This window comes from Rutilus rutilus (genome assembly GCF_951802725.1).
Source record: "Rutilus rutilus genome assembly, chromosome: 9".
Taxonomy (NCBI): Eukaryota; Metazoa; Chordata; class Actinopteri; order Cypriniformes; family Leuciscidae; genus Rutilus; species Rutilus rutilus.
The window spans coordinates 20,122,785-20,141,577 of NC_140223.1; the positions used below are offsets into that span (position 1 = coordinate 20,122,785).

Genomic DNA, 18,793 nt, shown 5'->3' on the forward strand with positions numbered 1-18,793 from the left:
TTTGCTTTTTCTCAATGAAAGCAGGCTATTTGGAAAAATGCATGAGGCTTCTGCTATTATTGTTTCTTATCAACCCAAAACCTCAATGCAATTTCATTAATCAAATGAGTGGATGATGCTTGAATGATTTATGCATAATGCGCTGTTCCTCATTTAATCATAATTAAATCATTAGTCTGTTATAATGTTCTTGGTTGTCCCGACCCGATGACAAGCATGCATGAGGAGCATGTGAATGTGCTGGAAAAAATGTGGATGGAGTCAAGGGAATCCCCTTAAAACAATATCATATGATGAATTGGTATTGATCCAGTTTGTCCTTTAACAGATATCATTGCAAGTTGTTTCATAAATCCCAGTGCAGACAACATGTACATACACACGTATACACTAGTGCAGGGTTTCCCAAATTGGGGTTGCTAGTTGATGAAAAGCTAATGAATTAAATCATAAAAATGTACATTTTAAAAGAAAAACAATCAAAATTATATGATAAGAGAACAGTTAATATGCAAATGTGTTGTTAGATTTTACATTATTAACTTAAAATTAACTTCTGGTAAATATTTTAGGTCAAAGAACGATGAAAAAAATGGGGGGAATCCTTTGAGTATATTCAGCATAGGGAAAATTTAACTTTTCAATCTGTGGATCAAGGTCAGTAAGATTATTTTTTTTTTAAGTGACCTATATGAAAGGCAGTGTAATAAGATGTTTCTGCAGCATAAGGCAGCATTTTTCACTGTTCACTTGAAATGGCAATAGCAATATGACTAATGTTTGAGAATCAAGAAATCCAGGAGACCTTACAGTTAAAATATTTAAATTGCTCAAACATTATTACGTATGATATTATTTAATTCTTTACAAGACTGTTTGCCTATGCATAAAGACTGGTGCGCATGTGAAGGAATTATCATCAAGTTTATGAATATCATGTTTTGAGACACAAAATGCTACTGACCAATTAGCCACCACAACATAATTTAGTGAGTAGCCTACTATTTTATTGAATGATTGGCAAAACTACAGTCACTATGATAAAGTCTTACATTATGTAAAATACAAAGCAACAGACGAAGCGTAAAACAGGTCAAAAGGATTCGTCTTGACCCCACACCATCACTGTTGCTCTTCTCTTGAAAAAGTTGCAGGTGTTGAGTATTCTGGGGTCATTTGAGCAGGAGTCGTTTGTTCTGAATCTGAAGACACTGGATCCTGGTCTGCTTGTTCTTCTGGACATGCTGGCTCAGGAGTTGCATGCTCTGGGGTTGTTTCCTCAGAAGTTGATTGCTCCAGAAGTATTTGAACTGCATTCAATTGATCTGGAGTAGCATCTTCTCTGGTAGTTTGTTCTGGAGTCACATTCTGAGTTGATGAGTAGTTGTTGTGTTCTGGGATCACATGATCAGAGCTTAATAGCTCAGAAGGTGTTTGTTCTGGACCTGACTGAGCTGAAGTCATTTGCTCTAGAGTTGTTTGCATTGAGTTTGTTTGTTCTTCAGCAGTTTCTTCTAGAGGTGCTTCCTCTGGACTCTCTTGTACTGGTGATGTTTGCTCTGGAATCTCCAGCTCTAGAGACTCTTCCTCTCTTGCTATTTTTGCGAACATGCCCTTGTACTTCAGTCTGTCCTCCTCGTTTTTTACTTCCATTCTCATTTTGAGAACCGCAAGCTCTTTCTTGATTGTCTTTTTCATGCCAGGGTCCAGATCCAGCACTCGCATGAAATCATCTTTGGCCTCGGCTTCATTCCACACCTCCACGTGAGCTTTGCCACGCAGATAGAAGGCTTTCATCGCCCCTACGACATACAGAGAATGCTTTCAGCTGGTGCTTTTGACTGGAAAACACATCAGGTATTATCTTCTCATCATAAATGCTGGGAGAACTAACAATTTAGTTACTCACCAGGATGCTGGTTGATGATGTCAGTTGTGTGTTCGATGACCTCATAGTACTCCTCCATGCGCAGCAGACATTGACAGTAGTTTAAAGTGAGCATGTTGGCCATCTTCTCCAGTTTTAGCCAGGGAGCTTCCCATGCCTTTTCCTGAAGAAACATACACATTTCAATTCAGTGAGACATGCCATGCCTCGTTAATATTACATTAGTGGCAATTTTATTCTATAATTTAATGATCAAAACCAGAATATAGTCATTTTTAAGCAACTAACCCCCGGTTTCACAGACAAGGCTTAAGTCTAGTCCCAGACTAAAATGTAAATCTGAGCTATTTCAACTGAAAGAAACTTGCACTGACTGATCTTAAAACATGTCAGTGCATTTGTTTTGTCTTAAGATGCACACCAGTAATGCCTTTTTCTAAGGCATGTTTATAAAAATTACTTAAACGCCTAATTGAACTATGACCTAATCCTGGCTTAATCTAAGCCCTGTCTGTGAAACCAGGCCTGAATGTATTAAAAACCAGCTGCAGAGGTGTATTCTTACCTTTGTCTGCACATTCTTGATACACATAATGGCTTCTTTATATTTCAGTGTGGCGTCCTCATATCGGCCCTGTTTGAAGAGCTTGTTCCCTTGACCGTGGAGCACAGGAACCGCTTTCACCCTCTCCTCATCATTCAGAGCCCAGGACTCTCTGTCATACTCACTGGGCAGCTGTACCTGAATCCATTATCGATTACTGTAGTAAGTTTCTTACAAATAATTAATTTCCATTTAATATCATGGGTAGGTATCTTGAAAGAAGAGAATGTTTGAAAATGATCCCCTGACTCCACCTAGTGGTCATTTTGTGTACTGCTAGTGCACAGATCTACTTCAGGCCGTAGATTGAATAAGCCAAAATCATATTGCAGATATACAAATACAAAGCAATGAAAGGTTAATGCTGGTGCACATATGGCAATTATCTTAATAAAGACCAGGTCCTGCACACTGCTGTAGTCTACAAAGAATAATTAAAATATTTATTAGCGCTGCGACGTTTCAGTCTAAAAATCTTCCCAAATGCCTGAGGAAAGTCTTTAGACTAAAAGCTTGCATCAAGGCCTTCTTTATAAGCTAATGCAGTGTTTGGGACCTCGTCCTCACGTAGTCTACTGTGAGTGAAATCCATATTAAATACAGATCAGAGGACTCACTTATCTGCTCATTTCAAAATGAATGCAAATATTTTTCTCAATGACCCTAAAAGTAGTAATGAATTCAGACCTTCAGAAGTTCCATTACAAAGGTAAGAGGCTGTGGTTCTTTCTGAAGCTCGTCCAGGTCGTCATAGCCCAGGCTGTTGTAGGCAAACATATTGGCCATCCCGCAGGTGTGAATGTGCCAATCCACCGGATCTTTCCCCACTGCGATACGCCTCAGACTCTTAGCCACTATTGGATATAATCCGGTGTGCTTCTCGGCCACAGAAAGAAAACATTAAGCACTGAAAACCTAATGTCTGCTAAGTAAAAGTTACATTTATTTGGAATTCATACATATTTCAAATTCCATAAAGCTTGAAAGTGTGTGTTAATGTGTCAGATGTGTCCATAACTGTGTTTGTATTAACAATCTTGGCATTCCCATAATGCTCGAGGCTGATACAGCCACAGTAATCTACCTCATGTGCTGGAGCTGGGATGACAGCTGTAAATGATGATTATACCATGTGGAACAGACTCAGATTAATCCTATTTTGTACAGATTTAAGCTTTCCGTCAGGCTAACGCATGACATGCTCCAGTGTGATATTCCACAACCATAAAATTATGCGACTGAAACGTCAGTCGCCATGTCTCATCCAAAAGCAATTACTGTGTAAAGGGTTATATATTTTTTTACTTCAGCTTTAATTACAGAAATACTGTTCTGACATTAATTTCATAATGAGTGTCCTGGGCATTTGTTAAATGGTATTTAATGGTATAATGGATTTTTTGACCCTCATTCAAACTTGAGGTGTAAATTCAGTCTAATTATGCATGTACAAAAACTTGGGGTAAGTGGTTTTTTTTTTTTTTTTTTAGAAATCAAGTATTTTATTCAGCAAGGATACGTGAAGTGTCAGTAAAGACTTTTACATTGTTACAAAAAATTGTCTTTCAAATTTCTGTTCATTAAAGAATCCTGAAAATATTACAGTTTCCACAAAAATATTATGCAGCAACACTGTTTTTAACATAAAGAATGATTTATGAAGGATCATGTGACACTGAAGACTGAAGTAATGATGCTGAAAATACAGCTTTGCATCACAGGAATAAATGTTAAAATAGCCATCACAGGTTAAAATAGAAAACAGTTGTTTTAAATTGCAATAATATTATTATTGATTATTGATACTCAAATATTAAACTGGTTTTACTGTACAGCCTTGGTGAGCATGAGAGCTTTTCAAAAACATATTTATATAATCTTGCATATATTGATTACTTAAATTCGCACCATTGAGAATTTGAGGGAGAATGTACAATGTAAAAAAAAAATGTTGTTTCAACTTAAAAGTGTGTTCGTGCTGCCTTAAAACTTTAAGTTTAGCCAACTCAAATAACCAACTTCACATTTCAAGTTGACTAAACTTAAAGTTTTAAGGCAGCATGAACACACTTTTTTAAGTTGGAAAATGTTTATTTTTTGAACAGTGTAGAATTTAAGTTGCAGTTTGAATAAGTATAAAATGGATTAAAATTCAAATAAATTCATATAATTGCAATTGTAGGTTTTAACAATATAACAAACAATAGATAAGTACAATACATATTATACTTAATAATAATTAATATTCATTAAATAATTAAACAATTATTATTATTATTGATTTGTGTTTGTTTTTTAATGAATTTGATCAATTCCATTCCATTTCCTTTCCTTTCGTTTCAATTCAATTCAATTTAAATTCAATTTAATTACAAAGTTTTATTCCACCTGAGTAATTCGTTCCCCTACTGACCAAGACCACATGGAGGATCACAATATACTTACAATGACATCACACCAGAACTCAGCCACCTCCCCTATGTGCATGGACATGAGCAGAGTCTCCCAGACATCCAGTTTAAACATGTTCCCGATCACCATTTCCATGGGCATGCCTGCCTTCTTACTGTCATCTATCACGGTGCGATCATCATTGCAGAGCTGGGTGCGGAAATGGAACGTCACCTGTAAGCAACATGGAAGAGTTAGAAAGATTGCATTTAGTTCTTTTTGGTTAAATTTGCTGTTATTTCCGCACAAAAAAAAAAGATAGAAGCCATTCCTAAAATCCCTTATAAGCCCATATACTATACCATATAATTTGAAATCAAACATTCCCAACAAGTGCAAAGATAAACTTATTATGAAATTAAAGAGTCAGGAAATCGACTGTGTCTACTCTGGATTCTATAATCCTATAAAGACAACCTGTTACATGTGTAATGAAAAAAGACGTGATCCCTAGATTAAATTAGTCAAACAATTAAATCACTCGCATTCTGGAAGCGGTTCTATATATTGGACTGTACCTTAGTTCCTGTGATAAATTTGGGCTTCTCTCTGGTCCCTCCATGCAAGATGGTCTTCTTGATCCCTTCAACACCTAGCATCACGATGTCATCCATGATGTCTGCGATGTATTTGTATTGGAAGTGTGTTTGTATTTGTATTGTGTGACTGAAGAGGTGTAAAGACTGACTGGAGCTGGATTAAGAAGGCCGGGATAACAGGATTAGGCCCAGCAGCCCCACCCTCTCATCCACAGAAGAGCTTTCCTCAGCATTTTCACTGCACCCATCTCCAAGAGCCTAGAACCTTCTGGACAAAGCCGAGGTTCTTCAGTCACCTTCTGTTCATCCCAACATTGTGATCCGCAGCCATGATGAAAGAAAGGATATGATGTAGAGCTGAGTATGGACTCAACGACCCCATCATTACACACATGTGGCCGACAGCTGGATCGCAACTGGTATGTTACGGGGACTGCATGGTGCCGAGCCCCTGCCGAGACAAACGTTTGGAACAACCCATCTGCTTATTGCCGTTTTGTAAGACTGTCCTGAATTACGGAAGAGAGACGCTCAATTACACGCAATTATGGTTTTTACAAGCCATATCTGAACATTGTGTACTGGCCAATCATCACATATCTTACACCCTATTCTGCAGTATTTATACGCAGGGGGTTCACATTGGACAAAGGACTCAGGGACCCAGCCGTCATACTGTAGGCCTACATTCAAAAGTGTAAAAACACATTTTGTGTTAGTCACAGGACGGTTATCCGCTCCTAATAACAGCCGTGTTAAAAATGTAGCATATTCTGGTGCGTTCAAGTCATCTCGTAAAGATCGTATTTACGAGTTGAGCGCACATGAACGTCACCACAATGTCGTAAATACGAGTGGGAAGCTCGGGATTTCTTTAAGCCCTGATCTTTACGAGTTGGGGGCGTGTAAACATGGCGGAATACCACAATACTTAAAGGTATTTAGCAGTGATATTGCTAGACTTTTCTATTTATAGCAAAGTAAGCACATTTCTTTGTTCTTCATTTTCTAGAACTAGAGTTTAAGAAACATGCTCTATTTTTGAGTTATTAATTAAGAGAAAGTACACCGCCATCTTACTCCAATGAAAGTGACTTGAACGCACATGCCGTCATAAACACACACCAACTGCCATCTGATATACGCTGATCACAGCTGTCTTCTTAAGGATGCTTTAATGCGTGTTAATTGAGTGTCAATTACAGAATGATTCCTGAAATCATGTGGTCAATGCTATATTGCACAGCACTTTTTTAAATAGATTTGGATTGCCGCCGTGCCATGCCATCTATGTCTATTTACAGTTTTTTTTTATTTGCTTTCATACTATTTTCTCAAGTAAGGTGTACATTCTCAAAGCTCTTAGTACTAATATCACATCAGATCTTCAGAAATGTTTCAGAAAAAAAAAAACATTCTAGCATATTTTCAATTGTTGATACAATACACAAAATCTCTTTTGACTTTTAACATCTCTTTAATTACAATCTATACCAAAAAATACATACACCTTTAACACATTACTTCATAAATACATACTCCTAATAAAATATCTTTAAAATTAAAAATAAAAATCAGCTTCTTTTACAACAATACATTACATCCTACCTCTTCATTGGGTTGACATAAAATATTTCCAACACCCCATACATAGAAGAAAGATTCAGTATCATTCACCAATTCATAATACTTATACTTATACACCAGAGCTCTGAACATGTTCAAAGGATCAGTATCACTATTAAACTGCATTTTTCTCTTTCTTGTCAGCCAAATTGCCATTTTTGCCATACCAAATAAAACATTAATCAAAACAGTTTTGCTTTATTGGTGCTATATTTTGGTCCAAAAATAAAAAAAAAACTATTTGTAAAAATAAAACCAAAATTATGGCTCAAGTCTTTTAACACACCAAGAATTCCTAATAGCCTTGAACATCCAATAAATATAGGAAAAACTGTTTCTGGTAGACCACAAAACAGACAATCTTCTCCTTCCAAAGAATTTAGATGAACTTTATAACGGTTTGTTGCTAAAAAATTCAATGCGAAATCCTCCATTGCAAATCTCCAATTCTTTTCTCAATTGGTTTCTTATACAATGTCCTCCAACATCCTTTTGGAGAGGCCCCTGATTCAACAAAATTAGTCCATTTGGCCTCTAGACACAAGCAAGGTAAAGTGACTTCTTGGATGTAGTGTCAAAGAGACAAAGAGATTTGTCCCTTGACCGGAGATTTGACATATTCCTGCTTTAACCAAGCTTGCGCAGACACTTTTAGATTTTAACATCACACTAGATAAAAGAGGATTAAAAATCAAAGGTTCTTCAAGAACCCACTCATGGGTTACCTCAGACAGCTCTCTTTTAACAATAAATATTTGCCACGCATTTAGGACTGATGCATAAAAAGAAGAGAGTCCATTAAAATCCACTTCCTTCAAATTCATTAAAAATAGGTGTCTATCCAAGTTCATCCGCTCCACTCTTTTTAGTAAAGCACAAGCTATTTTTGTCCAGTTCTGAGACTGATTATAGGAGTCTTTGTACAATCTGCAGTCTAAACGCAGCTACCTTGGACTTAATGTCCATAAGGCCTTGGCCTCCTTCACTTAACTGCAGATACAGTACTGATTCTCTTAACCAGTGTTGTCCACTCCAGAACACTCCCTAATGAGATCATCTGGTGGGTTTAACAAGTATTTTATGCCATAAAATAGAGGCGGCAAGATTATTTATGACCAGCACTCTCCCTCCATATGATAGTTGAGGTAAAATCCAATTCCATTTTGATAATCTATTACAAATTTGATCTTTAACACCTTCCCAGTTTTTTCTTTGATGTACTTCTGAATCTAAAAAGATGCCTAAAATCTTAAATCCATCTTTCCCACTTTACATTTCCAGGGATGACAGGTTTTGCATTGACATGAGAGCATTTCTCTTTATCATATCCGTTTCACTCGCGTTCAGTTTTGCAGATGACGCTCTCTCATATAAAGAGATACTGTAAATAACAACATCAATATATCTTTGATCTTTCACAATTACAGTAATATCATCTGCATATGCTGTTAACTTAAACGCATTGCAGTTACCATCAACATTTAGACCAGACATTTCTTTTCTTAAAATACATATAAGTGGTTCCACTGCTAAAGCGTATAACTGACCAGACAGTGGGCATCCTTATTGGTTTACTTAACCCACCACCTATTTTTAGAATACAAAAGGCATTCATATTCATTGTTTCATACACTGATCCAGGAACAGAAAGCCAACATTCACTTCATATAGTTTAGAGTAATCTAAAATGTCTCTGATCATAAAAATGTTATCATATATGGTTCTTTCTGGAATGCAGTATAGGATTGATCTTGATGTATTACATCTCCTAATACAGTTTTCATCCTGTTTGCCAACACTTTAGCTATCAGTTGTTAGAATTGACACAGGCAGTTTTTAAGATCACTTAAGTCACCCTTTTTTGGTAATAGTGTTAATACTGCCCGTTGGCAACTTGTGGGACGGCGTTTCTCTTTAAAACACTCTTGGATCACCTCATAAAAGTCTTTTCCGATGTAGTTCCCCACATGTTTAAAAAAGTCCACTGATACTCCATCAATTCCAGGTGCTCTACCAGGCTTCATCTGTTTAACGGCATCAGTTAACCCCTCAAATGATACAGAACTGTCCAGATTCTCACTCTGTGTTTTAGTGAGAGAAGACAACTGCTGCAGAATCTTTGACACACATGTAACTGTTTCTTCTTTTCAATACCAGTTTGAATAAAAGTCCACCGCAATCTCTCATTTTTCTTGCATCAAAAGTCTTTATGTCCATCAGTTTTTGTCAAACAATACATTTAATTTTGTTGTTTTGACACTTTTTCTAAATAAAATAAAAACTTGCATTGGGAGCATCTATCTCATGTACAGACATAAAACGAGATCTTATCAGGGCACCTTTTGCCCGCACTTGCAACAAATCTTCTAGATCACGTTTCTTTTCACCCAACATGCCAGCTGAAGATGAATTAGATTTCTGAATCATACTAGATGTGATGTGTAAAATCTCTTGTTGAAATATTTCTTTGTTTTATATTTCTTTGTGTCTTTCCTACACTGTAAAAAGTGAACAGTTGGATCAACTTAAAAAAATTACTTTATCAAATTATCACGTTTTTCATGATAAACTGTGATAATTTAAGTTGAGAAAACTTAATTTCTTTAGGTGTTACCAATTGAAGTAATTTTTTTAAGTTGATACCTAAAGAAATTAAGTTTTCTCAACTTAAATTATCACGTTTTTCACGATAAACTGTGATAATTTAAGTTGAGAAAACTTAATTTCTTTAGGTGTTACCAATTGAAGTAATTTTTTTAAGTTGATCCAACTGTTCACTTTTTACAGTGTATTTCCCACCATTGTATCAAATGATCAAATTCATTTTTCTTAGAACCCCATTCATTCCAAAACATTTCATATTTCTCAATGAACTCTTTTTCTTTCAACAATGCAACATTCCATTTCCAATACGGACTTTTAAATTTAGCTTGTGTCAAAACAACATTAACTGTAATAAAATTGAGATTGCTCGCTATTAAATTAACTTATTGTTAAAAGTACTAAACTGAAAAAAAAAGATCATACTGTTGTGTCCAGGTGATTAAACCAAATGTTCTGATTACATATTACAATAATCTTGTGTTTGAAACTGATTATGTGGACTGAAAAATGTGTAATGAAAGCATGGGATCAGGTTTTGAAAGAATGACTAGCTGTGTTACAAGTGTGATCAGTTTAGATTTTTGTACTAAGAGTTTTGAGAATGTGCATGTACCTTACTTTTGAAAATAGTACCAAAGCTAATTAAAATAAATGTAAAATCATGTATCGCCCTCTGCTGGCCACAAGCCACAAACGTTGAGATCTTAGGCCTACTATAATTTAGAACTTTTTCAGATGCAGAATACTTTGATCTGTCCATGTCTTGCTTTATATCAAAAATGAAGAGGAAAGGAGGAAATTTAAGCACCAAAAAAATGAAATTTAAGTACATTCTTAATCATTGTATTAGATTTATGATGTATTTTTAGATACATCATAAAATACCCCCGTTCAAAACTTGGGTCTGTGAGATCTTTTTTTTTTTTTTTCTCTCTCTTATACTCAATGCTGCATTTATTTGATAAAAAAAAAACACTTAAAGTAAATATTTAGAACAGTGATATGGTGGAATGTTATTATTATTGAAAATAACTTTTTTATTTTAAAAAGTAATTCATTCCTGTGATGCAAAGCTGAATATTCAGCATCATTACTCCAGTCTTCACTGTCACATGATTCTTCCGAAATCATAATAATACTGATTTGATGCTTAAGAAACATTTCTTATTATTATCAATGTTGAAAACAGTTTATGTAGTGCTTTTGTAGAATCATTTTTGAAAAGGATTCTTTGATATATTAGATATATATTAGAATTATTATTTATTTATTTTCAGTAAAGGATGCAATAAATAGCTTAAAATTAAAGGCAATTATAATGTAACAGCAATAGCTTTCTATTATAAATCAATTCTGTTCTTTTGAACTGTCTATAACAGTCTATATACAGGCCTGAATCTAGCAAAAAAGCATTCTGAAGTTGTTGGTTTTCCTGAAAAGGGTGCCATGTTCAATTTTAAAATAACCTTGTAAGTAAAACAAAATGAATTAAAAATGTTAATGACATAGAGCGTATGTATTATACAGTTTCACTGTTATGACAAGGTTAACCCGTTCAGACTTAACTTTTCTATGGCGTTTTTATGATTTATGACTTTTGATGTTACTCTAATTACAAAAAGAAAAAAGGATTCGATTCTGCTAAATTGATCTTTGGGTGATCTTTCACCCTGCTTTTTGACTTCTAGCCTGTGACAGAGCTGAAAATATGGTATAATTTGGCAACCTAAGCATATCGTCCATCTCGATCTTTATTAAATAGTCTTTTGCTTGTTTATTTGCTAATAGATAATTGTTTCTGGAGCAGAGCTAGACAGGATCATTTATTTAAAATCTTTTAAAATCTCGCTAGGGTCAGTTGATTTCTCAAGATTTCCATGGCAGTTTGCTGATCTCTGCAGCTCTGTGATTGCTCACCTGCCCCAGACGCAGAAGGACATTAATGATGCTGTAAGTGAGGTTTGCTGTCAGAGTGAGTCATGGAGACTGCGTCAGTTCACCCACGCATGCTGCGTCGTGCGGCCACGTGGAGAACGACATGTGCACCGCTGAGATGATGCTACTGTTGGATGAAAACCTGAATATTGAAAATGTATCAGTGATCCTCTCATGTAATGTGACTCACTGTTGGGCTCAGAATTAAGCTTTGATCCTGTATTCATAAAGAGATGAGGAGTGCAGAGGAACAGACTGTGACTGCATATGTATGTGCGTGTCATTCTCATCCAGCCTTGTCATAATGTGACACGCTGTGTTGACCTTACTACATGAATAGTGTAGGAAACATCCTGTGTTAGGAGAAGAAGTGATATCTGAGACGCTATTCCCCTTCAGGGAGCCCATTTTCTGTGGCTTTTTCACACATCCTGTGCTCTTCTTTCAGACTCTTCAGTCACCCATGGTTTACTGAACCATGTGTTCACTGTTCCTTTACAACAGATATGACAGGTCCTGAATCATAGGAGCCCTGGACATCCCTGTATGGCAAGCTTCCACACACTGGTGTTGGTGTATTCGTTCGTGTGTGTGTGTGTGTGTGCATGTCCTCTTGCATGGAGGGATGGATGGATGGATGGATGGATAGCAGTGAGGTGAGTGTATGTAATACCTGTAAGCTCCAGCAGGAGGGGGTCTTTTTGTTCCACTTTGTTCCGAATTGATCAGAGCTGCCTGGGCCTGCCAAACAGACACACCTGTAAAACCAAACACTGATCTGTTCTACCATTTTTCAAAATGTCTAAACCTGTAGCAAACTTAAACAAGTCATGGTAAAGTCATGGATATATACATTTTCCTAGTTATTTTTCTAGAAACATTTCATTGGCTAGAAATTGTTCTTATGTTTATCTGTAATGAACAACTGGAAAAGCCATGGATCATGTAGGGTGGTAGCCTTAAAACAGCAAGGTTGCCAGTTTATTCTCAAATTAAGGTGACAGGAGTTGGGATCACAAACCCGATCTGTGACCATTGCTCAACTGTGACCAACTCACTTAACCCCAGAATGCATCTGTAAAGTTAGATTTATGTATTCATACATGCAGGAAAACCTGAAATGACACTGATATAATACTTTATGATACAAACTCCTGACAGGATAATGACTTCAAAGCTGACAGTGTCATGTTGGCCTTTGGGAACTAGAGCAACGAGTGGCCCGAAATCTCCCCGATGGAGCCTCATGTACCTCCCCTCGACCTTTAGATACATACCACCGCGCATAGCAGGCAGTACAAAGGGCACATGAGCGCACACTCACACACTGAGTGCCTGCTGACACAGCCACCTTTCCCACCATCATGTGGGACAAGCTATTCTATAAGCTCCGTCACTCAGGGAGACCAGCTGACTGGGATATTCTGGGATGGCTGTAGAACCAGATGGTCCAGCTCTCAACCTTAAATGCTCTTTAACCTCTTCACACTTTAGAGACCTGCAGTGTCCAACAACGGACCTATGGCTGACACTCCACGGGCCAAAGCCTTATCACTAAAGAGTCTGGTCATAATTCTCTCTAAGTACAGCATTACTTAACACACAGACAGGTCACCCTCCTCTGCACTGCCAAAACACCCACAGTGATCTATGCACAAGTGTCAATTTGCACTGAGGGCAAAATTAACTGTTTATCATTTGACATGACTTGTAAATTAGCTGATATTCTATGCTAAATCTCATTCAAAAAGATCGCCAATGGAATTTGACTTCATGGACATTAAAACTGTTGTAACGCTTCTTTAAGCGTTTAAATATTTAAATCAGATTTGAGTGTCATAGAGGAGGGGAAGATTATCAGTGAATAACGACTTATTCTTGAATTCTTGCACGTTTATTCTTGAACGAGCATTAGCTGGAGGTTTTGGCATGATTTTAACTTAAAGGTCGTTTTGCTCCCCCTTCAAAGTATACTACACTGACTATGAGCTCGAATGGATGCATTCAGCATGTGCACTCTACCTAAAGTGTAGGCTACGAAATTCCACTAAAAGGGCTGACTGCTACACACCAACATAGCTTTAGCGAAGGAGTATTATCAGTACAACCAAAGAGGAATAGAGAACAATAGACAGTGGTCGTGCAAGGGGCTGGACAAGAGTCAATCTTGGTGTAGTGTGGGGTTTACTTGTTGACGAGAGCTTTGTGAAATTAAAGGATGCAAAACAGATGCCGAGTCTTCGTGCTGCTGCTCTAGTAAGTAATAGTAGCAGAATTGCTATGTATTCTGCTTTTGCATTTAATGTTTGGCTTTGTTAAAAAAGTTGTATATCCGCTAGTTGTAGTTGTCGGCAACGTAGGCTATAACCTTATCGGTGTTGTCCCTGACTCACAGAGTTTTGTAGTTTGTCTGGGATGTCAAAAGTCATAACAGTCCAATTTCAGGATAGCTTGCAAATAAATGCTTCTCATTGCAGGTCAGATGTGAAACTTTGCAACCTTGTAAACATACCTCTGCTAACTTCTAATATGTCAAATGTAAATGATGTGCAATGTGGCCGATTGTGTCTCCAACATTTGATTACAAACATGCACATTCAAACGCTTAGCAAAAATGCACCAACATTTTTTTTTTTTGTCATTCTTATGTTAGTCTTTTGTCTCACCTTATCAGTCGACATGGTTCTTTTTGGCTTTTGAAATCATTTAGCATGTCAAAAAATGCATGTGCACAGCCAACAACTGTAATTACGACAGGGTGAGCTCCAAAGTTGTAAAAATACACAAAAGTACATACAGGACCCACTCATACACTTGCACATGGGCCATCAGCGGACTGTGCTAATGACAAAAATGATACCACACGGACTGCCTGCGAGCCACAGCGGAATGTGGACAAGTGAATTATACTTTGGGTTTATTGACACATTTCATTTCTGACTTCCTGCTTTTATTTTCATTGAAACCAAAGCTATTATTACTCTGTAGTACTATTCTAGTGTAATGCCAAACTTTTACAATGTGTGCTTCAGTTTAGTCCTACAGTAGCATCTTCAAAGCCCTCTTAAGATGCTGGATTCAAGAGAGCAGGCCAGCAAATCCTCTTCATATAAATCTCATTTAATGTGTCCAGCCTCAAAACCTGAACACTCTGTAACCTCACAGACATTCCATCATAAACCCCACCTCACCCACACACGCCGCTCATCCAGGCCTTTGACATTTGGTCGCATGAGCGAAGTGTTCAGTCACGCAGATGTCGTTGAACGTGCTGCTAGTGTGACGCTGGAGAGGATATCTCTCGAGGGAGTGCGCAGTGTGTGGTGTTCTTAGGTCCCGCAGGTCTCCGGGGGGGCCAGAGCGGAGCGGAGTCAGAGCCAGACACGTGTTGGGAAGCCAGAGACCGAGGCGGCCAGCCGCAGGGCTAAGCCAAAGCTGGGATGCATTATCACATTCCTCCATGCAGAGAGCCAGAGCAAAAGGTCCACTAAACAGTCCGCTCGCAAGAATGCAGGCAGCAGGGAAGTTGTGGAATAACACAACATCTTCTGTGTTTATGTAGCAATGCGACTGAGGAATGTGGCTCATGTGATTCTGAAGTCACCGCAACACATGAACTCCACCTTTAGATCCCCTGAATGAAAAACAAATAGGTGTAAAACCTCAGTTTCGTGATGATGTAATATCAAAATGAACCTCTTTGTTTTAAACCTCGGAGGAGTGGCAGAAATCCTTGTTCTTAAGAATAATCTGAGGTCCGCTACTAATCTGAGTAGCGCCTCATACTTTACGCCCCTGCGTCCCAGTGGCTTCGTATTGTCAGGTGAACAAGGGCATGTACTATACTTGTTCTATACAGGCATGTACTATACTTGTCATGGTTCGCAGGAAAGGTTATAAATAAACATAAATACACAGATCTCGAGGGCGACAGGGTGTGGATGCAAGAGAAGGGCTCAGGTGAGGGCCTCAGAGAGCTTACGCCAACATCTTAGACCACAGACCCACCCCAACGCACTCACTGGCCTTCCCTGAATCAAACGCAAACCTCTCCCCTGGAAAAATGGGTCAATTAGCCACAAGAAAGAGAAAGAGCGTGAGAGAGTTTGAGGGAGCGTGCATGTGGAAATGCCAGAGAAAAAGCGTTCTTGCAATCTATTCTTTAAAAACAGAGAAGCCTAACGTGTGTTTGCAAACAGCTATCAACAATTTCTTTAAATATGCAAGTGAAGGCTCGTGTTGCCTTTAAAGCTTGGATGTATGATGGTATTTGCAATGAATAGCAAACACTCACACCCCCATTATACAACAGTTAGTTTCAACCTCTAATTTGATTGGCCGAGCCGTCTCTGTTTGAGCGTTCCAGACAGATTGTCAGTGCATGCATTAGTGGTGGGAATTTTAATTGATTCTTTCTGCAGGTTACATAGTTACAGCCTTAGGTTGTGACAAGTGACTGGCTTTATGAGTCACTGAATCATTTAATTAACCGATTTAAGAAAACCGTCTTTAATTCAATCATTTGTTCAACCAATTCGTTCAAAAATAAGGATTCTCTTAGGAAGAGGTTGGCTGCATCCGAACTCGCACACTTCTCTACTATATAGTAGGTAAAAAACAGTATGTGAAAAGAGTAGTATGTCAGAATTCACAGTATTCATAAAACAGTAGACGAAAAGTTCCCTGGTGACTTACTACTTTCAGTGTGATTCTGATGTGCTCATCTAATGGACACTTTACTATCCCACGAGGCCATGGGAGAGGATTTGTAAATGGCAGTGAAACAAGGAAACTGATCCTCGTAGGTCAAATAACAATGACAACATGGCAAATGTGGTACGTCCAGATTAAATTCAGGTTACACCTTATTTCGATGGCCCACTTTAAACATTCTACCAACTATAAGAAACTTGCCAACTACATGTCTACTAACTCTTAGAGGATTGGTAGGCTGTCAGTAGACTGTTTGGTTAGGGTTAGAGTAAGTAGAATAATTTGCAAAGTAACTTATAGTCAGTAGAATGTCAGTTAGGAGCATCAAAATAAAGTGTTAGCATCATACAGTCCACTAATACTCTAATTAGAGTTAGTTGACATGTAGTTGTAAAGTTACTTATAATTAGTAGAATGTCTAAAGTGGACCATTGAAATAATGTTACCTAAATTCATACATGCCCTACATAGCACAAAACTACTTTAATGGTTGCAAATTATTTATTCAAAAGAAGTACCTACTCAGAGATGAAGATGAATGAAACTGATTCATTTAGAATGTAAAAAATTATTATTTCTGAATGAGTCATTCAATCATACATTCAAACGTTTCAACGGAATCATTTAGGAGCAAAAAGGGATTGTCTTTATGAATGAGTCATTGAATAATTTACTCAACCGATTCGTTCATAAACACTGATTCATTCAGCGACAAAGGCCCTGTTTACACCTGATATTAAGATGCATTTTAGTCGATCTGATCACAAGTAGACGAGGGAGACACCTTCCCGTTTACATCTGGTGTTTTATTCCATCTCCCTTCTTCGAGGGAAGGGTCTATGGGAGGGTAAATGTAGGAGTTTTTATACATTTGGGCAAAATAATGGGCCAAATTAGCTCATTTGAATGCGACCGGAGACAACGGAAAAACATACGGAGAGCATCAGGTTTTCGTTTCTAGTTTGTGAGAGAAATATGTAATGGTGAGAGAACATTGTGCTTGGTACATTTTTCATCTTCAAACAAAACTTTAGTCTCCAAGTTTAAATCCCGTTTGGTTAGCGCACTTCCCATAATGTTTATGCATTACGTCAGTAGGCGGAGAGCAGGCGGTCTTTCGTGGCTGTTCGAACACATTCGACCACATGAGCTTTTACACTGCGAAAGCAGTCAGGTTGAATGTGTACAACACAGCATTCTCCCTCATGTTATTGCTTAAATAGCATTACTTACCTAAACACAGGGTTTGACAGGCCTCAGCCCGTTGAGACAGATCAGCTGAGAGCAATAATGAGCCAGCGTGGGAAACATCACTGTTCCTTTTTATTAAACAGTACCGCTAGGCACCATGCCATGCTGCTGTTGCTTGTCATGTCACCTTGTTCACATGGACACACATACTGTTCACAAGGAAAAGAACTACATTCATTCCTCTAACCGCACTAGCAGAACAGCTTTATATTGTCTGTATGTACGTGTCAATGACGTGGTGGAATTTACACTGTCCCACAAGCTACTTGAAAGAGTATTATACATAGCCAAGTGTATTTTAAAAGCAATTTTCAAAACCCCAAAAAACAATGCATCTTTGAAAATGAAGATGCACAATTATTTCACCTTAAAACTAAATGTTTAAAAATGTGTTTCTAGTTTCTTCAGATTATTTGCTTTAAAGTGAAAGTTCTGTAATCATCTACCCATTGCTGTAAATAACTGTCAATGTAAATGTTAGTTATTCATTTATATATGTAAATTATATATTAAAAAATTACTTAACAAAATAAAATATACATATAAAATGCATAAAATATAAATATAATATTTTACTTTTAATATACCATTTATATTGTTTATATATTTACATAAAACAATTTGAACTGTGGTGCCCTTTGAAGCCAAACAAAATCTAAACGCATAATTGGTCGCATAGACTTAAGTCTAAAAAGAGGATTAACATTGTCAGGTTATCCTGTTCACCCCAAAACAATCCAATGTTTTGTCACCTAGCAGACAGTTGATCTCTCTCAGACCATTAGACTAGAAAGGGCCTGACAGACCAGATGGTACCACAGCAAATCAAATGATGAGGTCAGAGAATTAGAGGAGGTCGCTGTATGTACAGTGTCATTAACATTCCAGGAATTATATATCAGAAATGTACCCAATAGAAAGTAACAGTGATTTTAAAAAGACATGTGGCTCAAAGCTCAACTGTGAGGGAGGGAGTGTTGAGGGAGACGTACGCAGAGGCATCATGTCCCTTTAATGAGATTGTCTAGCTCGTGTAGTTCCCCTGGTCAGACTTTCCATAGAATTACATAACCAGCCTTTAAACAGAGAAGGGAATCGTCTGGTGGACAGGTCCTGTAATGACGTCGCTGCAAGGATTAAGCATGAAGGTACAAAGATGACAGATTAATGTTTTAAAATTAA

The 18,793-nt window shown here is 37.5% G+C and overlaps 1 protein-coding gene across 1 annotated transcript; it reads right to left on the minus strand.

Moving 5' to 3' along the window:
* Positions 1–959: 959 nt before the first annotated feature.
* aipl1 (aryl hydrocarbon receptor interacting protein-like 1) lies at positions 960–5,933 on the minus strand. Its single transcript, XM_084418350.1, has 6 exons — positions 5,462–5,933; positions 4,938–5,117; positions 3,180–3,368; positions 2,454–2,630; positions 1,910–2,051; positions 960–1,802 (listed from the first exon to the last, which is right to left on the minus strand). The coding sequence occupies exons 1-6, from the start codon at positions 5,555–5,557 to the stop codon at positions 1,123–1,125; spliced, it is 1,464 nt and encodes a 487-aa protein (XP_084274476.1). The 5' UTR covers positions 5,558–5,933; the 3' UTR covers positions 960–1,122.
* Between the last annotated feature and the right edge of the window lie 12,860 nt (positions 5,934–18,793).